The sequence below is a fragment of the Glycine soja genome, chromosome 1 (genome assembly GCF_004193775.1).
Source record: "Glycine soja cultivar W05 chromosome 1, ASM419377v2, whole genome shotgun sequence".
Classification (NCBI taxonomy): domain Eukaryota; kingdom Viridiplantae; phylum Streptophyta; class Magnoliopsida; order Fabales; family Fabaceae; genus Glycine; species Glycine soja.
This window is the reverse complement of record NC_041002.1, coordinates 695940-707707: the sequence shown is the minus strand read 5'-3', so window position 1 is coordinate 707707 and position 11768 is coordinate 695940. Positions and strand designations below refer to the sequence as shown.

Below are 11768 nucleotides of genomic sequence, written 5' to 3'. Positions count from 1 at the left end.
TTTTTAATAATAAAAAAAAAACCTTTTGAAATCCTTTAAAATCCTAATCCAATCCACCCTTTTCATAAAATGATAGAAAATCAAAGGCCACTGCCTTCATAAGAATGGAAATTTGATTTCTTTCAATATTGCATGTACATCTAGAATTCTCTTGAGCCTAACATTCTGCAATCCTAAAAAAATTTAAATTCCGATAATTTATGAGCCCCTACTACAATGGATGACAAAGTAGTTTCATTGATATCTAAACACCTACTTAGAGGTTAAATATTAGATTCTCAAAAATAAAAGTAAAATCGAGCCCAGCATGCTATGGCTATATGACAGCAAAGACACGCAGCATAAGGGTGATTTAGTGGACAACTTATCGGTCCTTTTGGCCATTTACCAATCTATTAAATAAAACAACGGGCTACTGCCAAACCAGTACATAAATTTTTGGGGTCCACATTGGAAGCGCACGAAGATGTTACAGAACAAAAAAAATAATCATACTTCGGCCATAAGAAATCCAAAACTATATATACACATTAACTCAACTTGGACAAAAAAATATTTTAACGAAGTTCAGAAACGAAAGGAAAATGGCCAAGGTGTAAAATTGAATTTATTTCGGACACGAATTACAAATGTCACCTTCGTTCTCCTAGATAGAATGTCGGAGTAGTTCTATAATGCACCTTGCACATTGGGGGGTGAGGATTGAAATGTAAAATCAACTTAAGGGAGCATGGATGTACCACACATGCAAGGTGTATTGTAGAATTAGTTTAGAATGTCATTTAGGAGATCTTTCACATAGTTACCCACTTTGTTCAAGTTTTTGGCAACACCAGATGCCACCAGGCCTGCATTTCTTTGAAACCTGCATATTTAGAATCTTAAGATGTTAGAAGTAAGAAATTCAGATTACATCCCTAGAATTCGTGTAGCTAGAAGGCACACACGTACTACAAGAGTTGACTATGCTGAAAACTTCCACTTGCCTATTCAAGAACTCTGTCGCATGATTTGGAGGTATGTATCTTCGAGGTTGAGGAGCAGCATGTTCATCTTCAGGACAAATAAGACCAAAAACCCAGAAATGAAAACGCACAGTTAGTAAAAAGTACAAATAAAAGAAGAAAATTAACCACAAAATTAAGGAATCCTAGCTAATAAAATAACTATTCAGAAAACCAGATATAAAATCATTTTTAATATGAAATGACTTTTTGGTATAGAAATTCATGCAGGATGAAAAAATTATATTGTAAAACAATGGCATTTTTTTCTGACACACAGGAAGAATACTAGTCTAGAAGAATGAATCACTCTGTACACTTGTAAATACTAAATAGGATTGTGTTGAGTGTTCCATGTGATACATTCATGATTATCTATCATTCACCCCATTAGAAGTGTAGAAAAGTCCACTGATAGAATAGGCACTAGGCAGAGGAAATTGCTTCAAAATCGACTGTTTTTTAAAGTTTGACACAGAACTTCTAACTGATTATAATATCTTCAATTAAAAGAAATTCTTTCAGATTGACAAAAATAAATGATGGTCGAATTAAAAAAGTTCTATTTTCATTTTTTTTAAAAGAAACTTGAGGATTGCTAGCTATCTTGGCGATAAAGTAGCCCACAATTAATCAAACTATGGTTCAATACGCAGGCAAGAGAAGAAAAAACAAATCTTTTATTGGATAATAGCTAAGAATTTCAAGAGTCTCAGCTTCTCTCCCAACTGTGAATTTCCGAAAACTGAAACAGAGCGGTTTTTCCCTTATTACCCAACTGCCACTAATAACTGTTCGACTAACTAATTTCATGTTAGACTGGCCCAGGGCCTAATTTCCCTCTAGTCTCTTGTTCCTTCTAAAATACATTTCAGTATTTGAGTTTCTAATCCCAACACTTGGTAATAAATATATCTAAGCCGTTTAGTGCAATAAAGAACAACTTTGCATATGAATTTCCAGCATAACATTTTTTACATTTTGGGAAAGTTATCATTGATACAAAAAGGGAACACAAAATAATCATCTCCAAGATACAAGAGAATTATCAAAATATGCTGAGGCTTTTACTATTACTTTTTCCAACTAAATGAGGAATGATTGAAAAAGAAAGAAATAACCTAGAACTGTAAATTTTTTTTCTAGAACTGTAAATAAAAATAAAAACCAAGAATTTCAATACCGTCAGTTTTATGAGTAGCAGGAACATGGCCAGCATCTGAATTTGAAGCTTTCTCCACTAAGACCACCTGAAACATGCATTAACAGTGTCATAAACTAAGACCACATTTTCATTTACATTTTAAGTGATCACTGATGCACCACCTCATCCCCACTCTCCAACTTTTTAATTTTATTTTATCATGAGGAATGCTAGGTTGCTAGCAACAATCTTGTTGACCCTTCAGTATTGGCTGGAAATCATGTGAGTTACCCTAAACAATAAATGAGACTCATTCAACGAGTGGGACCCAAATTACTTAGTTGGTTCCACATAAATTTACCAAACATCAAAGAGTGTGCTAGAGTCTAGAAGTTCTCTTTTATCTTTAATGACTTCACAAGTTTTTTATTTGACCCCTGAAATAGATTTTGTTTGCTGCATGATATATATGCAACTCTAGATTACACAAATATGTACTAACTTCAAAGAAACCAATGGAACAAGATAAACCTAGTTTTACAAAATACATAAATTACAAGGAAAAGGAGGTTAAGATATAAAACCTCAAGACCAACACAAAAGGGCAATTTTGCTGTTTTATCCTGAGAGCCAGCAGAAGAATCTTTGTTGTCTAAGTAGACAGAGTATCCAATACATGCATACTTGAAATTTGCAAGGCTGCGGCCCTCTTTTGAAGCTTCCAACTCAGTTTCTCCAACAACAAAAGGGGGTACTGGTTATATGCATAAGAACAACGATATCAAAGGCTTATAATGATAATGAAATAAAGATTAAACACTCATAAGTAAAGCAAATGATAGAATATAAAACCAATCCAAAAGATTAAACTATAGTTTCTTTTATGAGAAACAATCTTTTTAAAACCTTGCTCAACAGCCCTCATACTCAATTTCTAATTAGTTGAGTACAGGCTAACACTCAGCATAAGCAAATTAGAATCCAGCTGCAGGCTCAAGTCAAAACAAGAAATGCAAAGTCATCTTAGATACGTTGCTCTGAATCAAACTACAAGGTAAAGGCATAGGTACTCCGCAAAAATCAACAGCCAATCCAGTACATAGCTCGGAAATAATTGATAAATTTTCCATGCTCAGAATACAATATTTTATATTCAATAACAAGGTTCAAAACATTCACCCACAAAATTCCATTTCATGATTTTACCAATATACAAGTTTTCAAGATTCATCAAAGATATGAATAGTAAAACAAAGAGAGAGATACCTTGCTGGAGTGCTCTGGAGAAACCAACGCATGTGGGGTTTTTGGACTTGGCCTTATGAAGCGATGTGTAGTAGGTGCATCCCTTACACGATTTTCCTTTGGATCCTCTGGGGGTGTGAGGCGTGTTCGGGTTAGGGTTTGGATTTGGATTAGGGTTACCGTTAGAAATTGGATTGGGAGGTTGAGCACCTCCTGATCCTGGCGTTGCAGCTTCGTCTTTGGTGACCTCCATCATCAATTCGCGTTTCTTCCTTTGTAAGTTCCCATGTCTGCGCTTGATCTCTATTCTAATGGCCGGGGAAAGACGACAATTCACCACAAAACGCAGCAACGGATGAACGACACACGACAATATGTTTTGGGTTGGGCTTTATTTTGTTCATTTTGGATCTGATCATAGGTCCAAATGAAAAACTGGGCAATCTGTCTCTCTATGGTTATTCGAGGCAATTGCTTGGTGCAACCCACACAAAATACTAATGTGTCTCCAGCAATTTAAGTGAAATGACAAAAAAACCTTTTACTTAAAAATTTAAAAATCTTTCTTCTCCTCTCCCTCACCCTACATGTTGTTGGTGCACCCCCTTCTTCTTTGTGTTTCGCTTCGTCTTGTGCCGTTAACAACCCGCTGTTGGTGCCTCCAATTGTTGCCACCACTTTCCGTTGTCATCGTCGCCGTGAGTGTGTGAGTGTCTTTGTCTTTTTTGTTTTAATGTTGTGTGTGACGCTGCATTTGAAGGATTGAAATGTTATATATTACATCCGTATAAAATATGCGGATTAACAATCCTTATAAATTATAGGAATTGTCAATTCGAATGAAGTATCTTATAGAAATTAAATTGTTGATAATAACACTATATCTATTTTGGAAGAAGTAGTTATTATATAGAGCAAGAAGAATACAATGTTATAGAGTTGCTTCTTATCGTAAAAGGCAAAACATTTTTTTCTTCTATTGAAAAATTCATTGTTGATGGATCTCTTTAATTTTCTTGTTTTCCTTTTAATCTTCCTTTTCATATTTTTAAAACAAACTAGTGATACTATATTATACACAATGCTCGATAACGAATACTGATTTTGGTAGTGAAATTGTGTTGGTATTAAAAAAATAAGTGAAGTATAATGACCAAAACCTTAACATGACCTAAGATTTTTGGCTTGTTATCACCACATCCTCACAAAACATCTATTGATTCAACATTCTAATAATGAGGAGAAATTCTAATATGGATTCAACATTCTAACAACTTTTGATCCATTCACAAAACAACAAACTCAATAATAGGACCTAAAAAATAAGTGAAGCATATTGATCAAAACTAAATTTATTTGCATTGGTTGATGTTCACATATTTGTAAAAAAAAATCACTTTTACATCTGTAGTAGTACTTGTAATAAATTAAACAAATATAAAATTCGATTTCTCATAAATGTTAACTCGTGTCTACAATTGACCAAAGCCTGCAATTCAATGGGAAGGAAGCTTTGAATGAAATTAGACACAAATAACAAGGGTTTGGTGTGCATAGATGAACATAATAGTAGTAGTGTCTCAAGATAGTCTTTCAATGGCTCAAAGAATCACAATTGAAAAAAAAATGCCTCTCACAGCCATTATTTCTACCCAAAGGAGTGGTACCTAATAACTAAAATAGTCAAATATGACAACATCTATTCTTAATTTCCTATCAGACAAGTGAAAATATTCAGTTTTATAACAAACAATTCAAGTGCATATGAACGGAGCCTATTATTCATTGGAAATGTTTCACATGGTACCAAAAGCATTCAAATTGTCATTCCAATCAGTGCACATATACATTAAGACATTAAATTTACAAAATTATTGACAACTCAAAAAGTGAACACAATGTAGATGCAAATTTGTATAGACAAATTATTGGGTGTTTGAGGTTCATTTGTCACAGTAGACCAGAGATTTCTTATGGTGTTGGAGTGATGATTTATGACTAGTCCAAAGCAATCTCATCTAGCAGCAACCAAGAGGATCATGAGGTACCTAAAGGGGACAAAAAACTGTGATATTTTGTTTCCAAATCAAAAAGAGAAGGGTGATCTACATCTCGTGGGTTATACTCAAACTGGTGTGGAGATAAAGTCACTTCTGGTTTTGTGTTCTTATTATCGGGTGCTCCAATATCCTGGAGCTCGAGGAAGCAAGATGTTGTTGCTTTGTCAACCTGTGAGGCTGAGTATATAGCTGCCTGCAATGCATCGTGTCAAGGTCTCTTGACTATTGTCCTTACTAGCCGAGTTGAAGTGTGGCAGTTTTGAGAAGATTGAGCTGCAAATTGACAGTAAATCTGTCATAGATTTGGCCAAGAATCCTGTGAGCCATGGGAGAAGCAAACATATAGAGACTAAGTTTCATTTTTTCAGGGATCAAGTGTGCATGGAAAGGATAGGTTTGCATCATTGTCCAACAGAAGTTCAAGTGACTGATATTTTGATCAAAGGATTGAAGACTGAGAGGTTTTTGATGCTGTGAAAAAGATGTTGAACATTATGTGTTTCTGATATTTTTTTAGCAGTTTCCAGTATTGTGTAAGTTTAGAGCTTTTGAATTATAGGAAATGTTAAAAGGATAATTCAATACATCTAATCTATAACCAAGAGATTTATTGATTAACATTGTAAATAGGCATAATTACTATTGCCAATAAATAACTTCTCAATAATACATTACATGTGCTGTACAGTTTCTCACGGCATTACATAAAATTCTTTTTTCTGGTTCTAACAATATATAATTTATACATCAAAGTGTTTTCTCCAAAGAAAATCAATATAAAAATAAATAAATATTGTGTATTGATTAAACTACACTTTGATCCATTCGGTTCCATCAATAAAGCTAAGTGAAAGAAAAGGTGCAGCTTCCTCGTCAGTAAGCTCTCTGGACCATGGTACTCTCCCTGCAAAACTTGCTCCAAGTCCTGTGCATTTGTACTGCCCATAGAATACAGTCCTGGACATAATACAAAAAATTAACACGGTGACTTTAATTTCTAAACATTCTTTGTATAAAAGTTTTTTTTATTATCAAAAAATTTATTAAAATAATAATTTTCATCTAATTCATTGATAATATAATTTTTTTTATAATATTACTTTCTTTGTCTCAAAATAACTTTAATTTTAGGTTTTTAGTTTTGAAAATAAAATTAAATAGATTAATATTCTCACTTTTCAGTAAGATATTAAAACATCTATTCAAATTTTGTATAATAATAAATAATGTTAACGTATAAGCTAGACTTAATTATTCATTTATTGAAATTGAAAAAGAAAAAGAAAATTTTAGTAAAATTATTTCCTACTAAATATTAATTCTCTTGAAATACTTGTTATTTTGTTTTGTATGAAAAACCTTAACCATCAATAGTTTGAAACGTCTATACTAATCTTTCATTAAACTATAAACCCACTCACATGCGCATGCCAATATTATTTTTTTTTGGAACATAGCTGTATGCCAAATAACATTACAATAATAATATGTGAAGCTATGGATGGGATTAGGTGGCTGAGGCTCTTTTCAGACACTATATGCCTTATCTATATTGCACATACAGACATGAAGTTCAGTGGTGAGAATCCACCCAGTATAGTATTTAGTATTTACTTATCACTTTTCCTAAAAGTACTGTGAATTTTCTTATTCTTCAGAAAGTTCTTAGTCTTTTCATTTCTTTTAATTTTTTTATTGAAGGGTTCATGACATAACACGTAGGCTTGCACCATCCATACTTATACTTACGTATAGGGAATTGGACACTCATATAAAGCTAGCTAGGCCTATTTTCTTGGCCTCAAACTAAATTTGGAGATACCACCCAATATTTATTGCTATTCCCTTGTTCTATCACAAGAATAGACTCATTCATATTTCTTAATAGTTTGATGGAGACCGTTTGGTTATGTTGCTGTAGGGGTATTTTTGTCATTTAAGCATAAGGTTAGTGTGAATGGCTGAAGGGTGCTTGTGACTTATTTATTGAGTGTGGAACTCTAGAAAAAGAGAAAGATGACAAAAAACCCTTCACACCCATATTGTACGGTAAGAAAGTGAGCGGCACCGCCCCATTTTCGTCTAATAGTCATGAAGGGTTAAAATGTTGAGAACCCAACAAAAATTCATTGATGTGTAGAAGCAGATAGGAGCTAGGAAGATTTTTTTATTTTTAAGTCAAGGTCCTATTATATGAAGAGTTAAAAGACTAATTTTTTCAGATATGAAAAGATTAACTTAAAAAATATCTCTCAAGTCTCAACAAATATTATCTCATACACATAAATTTAAGAACAAAATACTTTACTGTGTGTTTAAGAGACATAATTTTTTACCATGGTCCATCTTATTTATATAGGAGAAGTTTTTCAATATACTTTATGGGGATGTCAAACATAATTTCTGGAGGTAATATTTTAAGAGTAACTCATTGTCCTTTCCATTAGTGAGATGACACTAAGTGCATTACCATGTTGAGAAGTAAAATACTCTCAACAAGGTGCCAAGAGTTCATGGCAGATACACTGAACGGAAAAACAAAATGACCTTTAGGCCTTGTAAAAAATTTGACTTAAATAAATGGGAGGAAAAAAGGAGAGGTTTTATTAATTATATGGAGAGGGACGGGTCTGTATTGACATCTATGAGAACAATTTCCTTCACAAAGTAAATTTTACTTAAATGTATTAAATAATTATGTTCCCCCCAACAAAAATAGATGCCGCCTCCATAAATTTTTTTTTTAAAAAAAAGAATATACAAAAATATAAAAGATAACAAAAATGATATTAATTTTACTCATTTTAGCATTTTAAATTTATAAAAACTTAAATATTTTATTTTTTATCATGAGATTATGCATTTTGTAAATATTTATTAAAAAAAATTGTCTGTAAAATTATTATAGACCCTTTTTTTGCTCTCACTAAAGTAATCTTATAGATATGCAAAATGGAGATGTTTCACTTACACCTAAAAACCTACACCTAAAAAATATTAACTTATTTTAACCTTAACCTTAAGTATTAGTATTAAATGAAGTAAGGTTCATTTAGAGAGAAAAAAAAATATTTTCTAAAATCCTGAAGTGAAGTAAAATTTTAGTAAAATATAAAATGAATTTGTCTATGTAGTAGAAGAACATATACATACATTTCACGGTTAGGATCCCCCCAGTTATACCAGCCTTTGGGAATGATGATGTTGTCCATAAATGTGTAAGCAAAGACCACGCGAGAAAAGGGTCCCCAAGCCCTTCCAAGGTATAGTGCCCCTGATCCCGTGACCTTACAGTTCACAAATGAGAACCCCGTGTCCTCCAACATACTACTCCTTCCTTGAGCTGTTACTGCCCCTGTATTCTGTGCTATGGCATGCACGTGACATCCCTATAGTATAGTGTCATCCACAAACATAATCACTTACCTCATTGCTAAATGATTATTTTACCTTGCTAATTATAAAACAATTTTTGAATTTAATAAGAGTATACTAAATAGTTTCTATGCACAGTGACTAATAAATAAGATTTTTAAGATAATTAATCTAAAAATCAAAACTTTTTTTTAGCATGTGATTGAATAAGAATGTAAAATTTCTTTAAACAATTAGTGCCTACACTGCTTACTCATAATAATTTGCAAATAACTAAAGAACTCATTTATTGCTCACGTAATGAATGCAACACAAAATTGGTTAGGTTGTGCTGATGTGGCGGGAATTAAAACTGGCATATTCTAATGTTTCAGATTAATTGAAAGCAATCAATGCAGATTAGAGGTATGAAAAGAAAATCTAACCTCAAACAGTGAGAGAGAGTTGCCGAATATGAAATCAACAGAGCCTTCAATGTAACAATCCTTATAGTAATGTCTGCCCAAATGATCATAAAGTGTGTCTTGTGCTCCTAAGAATTTGCAGCCTACAAATGCTGCTGTGTCTGCTGAAATCCTCAATGCCACCGCTTGCTTTCCAACTGCTCCTGGTGCAGGAACTGGAGTTGTGTTCTGCATTCAAATATATATTGTTATGCCTGTAAAAAAAAACTCACACACATACACAAAGCTAAATTGGGATTGAAATAGAGGGAGAGATTTATTTACTTACTTGGAACGTGATGTTCTTAGCAAGGAAATAAGGTGAATTCACAGCAAAAGTTGCCGAACCATAGGTTCCTAGTGGCCTCCCATTTGGGCCAGGTGTTTGAGCAGTGTCACCCCATTTAACAATGGTTTTATCTGTACCAGCTCCTTCTATTGTTATGTAGGATTTCAAAGGAGGAATATTAACTTTCTCCCTGTACATATACACAAAAATGCAAGGGGAAAATTAGTGGCTTCCATTCAAATGCAATTCACAATTTCACTACAATAATAAAACATGGTAGAAAATTTGCATAATGTAACATGATGGGGTAAAAGGAAATGGAAAGAGCTAATAAGCTATTAGTTGTAAAATCATCTTCAGACAAAGACCAACTCTCTGAGAATCTGAATGATTGAATCAGAAGGAAAAGGACATTAAAAGAAACAAGAGTTGCTACAAGTGTAAACTAAAAAATAAATAAATAAATAGATATAGAACAACACAATTCTGAATGCAGACAAACAGCAAAATCCACGTCTTACAAGAACAAACCACGACTTTGAGAAGGGCACAAAGTAAAATGAGCAGAATTCAGTTAAAGTACAAGAAAATGTAGTACTAGTACTCACGTGTAGACCCCTGCATGGACTTTTATGACCACTCTCACAAGATTGATGAATGGAAGGGAATCAATGGCTTCTTGAATTGAGGTAAAATCTCCAGCACCAGGATCCTTATCAACGTGCAAAGTGTAAGAAGCCACAAGCTTATTTTTAGCTGACTTAAAAACTGAGTGTTTGAGGGAACCAACAAAATTCACCCATTTCATGAATTGCTGTTCAGAATACTGCACTCTAGTTATGTTGGTCGATAACCCTTTACCTGCAGAAAGTCTTGGTCTAATTCCCTTGGTATGGCAATGTATTCTACTGGGATTTTGCACAAGAAGAACTGCAAACAAGATGAACATGTAATGCAAGTTTGACATTGTAAGAGATACAACAAAGAGAGACAGAAAGAAAAAAAAGAAAGAAATGTGGAATAAGATTGTTGATGCGACAAAGAGATGGAGAAAAACAAATGATGTTAGTAAAAATAATGTAACAATAACACTAATGGGGAATGGTCTTTGGAATTTGAAGTGGCCTAGAAATTGTTTATTGCTATGGCTTATATGCTAGTTATGGAACTTAGTTTAGGTGTAAAGTAATAACTTTAAGTTGGTTGGAATGCAGCCTGTTTTGATTTTATTTTAAGTGAAATCTTAGGTTGGAACTTCCTTAGAAATAGTTAGTAAGGTTTTTTGATAATTTAATCATCAACAAACTCCAAAAATACTTCATACTTAAAACATGATAACATAAGAAAAGTTTAGGTGTAAAGTGAAAAATAATGACAGTGAAGGATTGGTCACGGGTGCTTCTTCTACTGACATCCATGTAGAAAAGAGGAGAGAGAAACAATCTCAACCACAGGACAGGTTGCACTTTTTGCGCATAAAAAACATTGTCTCAGAAATATTTGGTCATTAATTATTAGTCATCTTCCATTTGTTGTAGTTGTTTGTTTGGTGTTGCCCGTGAGCCTTTTTCTGTTTGTGCATGATCATGGAATTATTCTTATCGAGATAATATAATGGGTTGAGTTGTACTTATGCGCGTCAAATAGCATTTCATTTCATGTGAAAAGTATACATTTTGAGGCCAACTTTTCTGCTTGTGCATGCTGAAAATTGGTAACACCTACTCTTGAGTCTTGAATCATGGCCGTCCAATATTTGGACCCTCGTTAATGTAATTAGATTCTTCTTGTTGTTTAGCTGATTACAGTTATTTGACCACTTGTAATGGTACAGATTTTCTCAATTCTAAATTCAGTGCAGTTGGTGAATCATAGAAACTCTGTGGGCACCCAAAAAAGACTAGGTACTTTGGCTAAAGCAACATTGGTGAGGCCAAAGTCATAACTCTAGTGATGTGAAAGAAATGCACCGAGACAAAACTACAATTTGGTTCATTCTTCCCTCTTGTTCCCTTTTTATGCTTTTGTCATGTGGATTGTGGAGGTACTACTTTTCTTTTGGTAGATTCTGTGCACTGTTGTTAGTTCATACTACTACAGTGTTTTCTCTTGCTTGATCATTTTCGGTTTATAATTTTCTTTTTATATAAATCAGTTTTTATGTCAATTTTAAAACTTTACCTCCTACATTTATTCTCTCTAGTTGAA

At 33.4% G+C, this 11768-nt stretch overlaps 2 protein-coding genes across 2 annotated transcripts; both read right to left on the bottom strand.

The window, feature by feature from the left end:
- Window positions 1-351: 351 nt before the first annotated feature.
- On the bottom strand, window positions 352-3759 carry LOC114407629. The gene is made up of 5 exons (XM_028370811.1): window positions 3415-3759; window positions 2733-2902; window positions 2188-2254; window positions 987-1053; window positions 352-865 (listed from the first exon to the last, which is right to left on the bottom strand). Exons 1-5 carry the CDS (start codon window positions 3647-3649, stop codon window positions 766-768), a joined length of 639 nt encoding a protein of 212 aa, XP_028226612.1. The 5' UTR covers window positions 3650-3759; the 3' UTR covers window positions 352-765.
- A 2308-nt stretch (window positions 3760-6067) lies between these two features.
- LOC114407619 (probable pectinesterase 53) lies at window positions 6068-10773 on the bottom strand. Its single transcript, XM_028370800.1, has 5 exons — window positions 10169-10773; window positions 9561-9750; window positions 9254-9460; window positions 8607-8842; window positions 6068-6410 (listed from the first exon to the last, which is right to left on the bottom strand). Exons 1-5 carry the CDS (start codon window positions 10525-10527, stop codon window positions 6263-6265), a joined length of 1140 nt encoding a protein of 379 aa, XP_028226601.1. The 5' UTR covers window positions 10528-10773; the 3' UTR covers window positions 6068-6262.
- Window positions 10774-11768: the final 995 nt, after the last annotated feature.

Excerpts from the sequence above, each read along its gene's own strand:
- LOC114407629 (XM_028370811.1), bottom strand. The coding sequence starts at position 3,649 with ATGATGGAGGTCACCAAAGACGAAGCTGCAACGCCAGGATCAGGAGGT. Across the intron at positions 2,255-2,732 it reads CCTTTTGTGTTGGTCTTGAG|GTGGTCTTAGTGGAGAAAGC; the intron begins GTTTTATATCTT and ends TGCATGTTTCAG. Across the intron at positions 1,054-2,187 it reads TGCTACTCATAAAACTGACG|ATGAACATGCTGCTCCTCAA; the intron begins GTATTGAAATTC and ends TTTGTCCTGAAG.
- LOC114407619 (XM_028370800.1), bottom strand. The coding sequence starts at position 10,527 with ATGTCAAACTTGCATTACATGTTCATCTTGTTTGCAGTTCTTCTTGTG. Across the intron at positions 9,751-10,168 it reads GTCCATGCAGGGGTCTACAC|GGAGAAAGTTAATATTCCTC; the intron begins GTGAGTACTAGT and ends GTATATGTACAG. Across the intron at positions 6,411-8,606 it reads GGGGATCCTAACCGTGAAAT|GACTGTATTCTATGGGCAGT; the intron begins GTATGTATATGT and ends TATTATGTCCAG.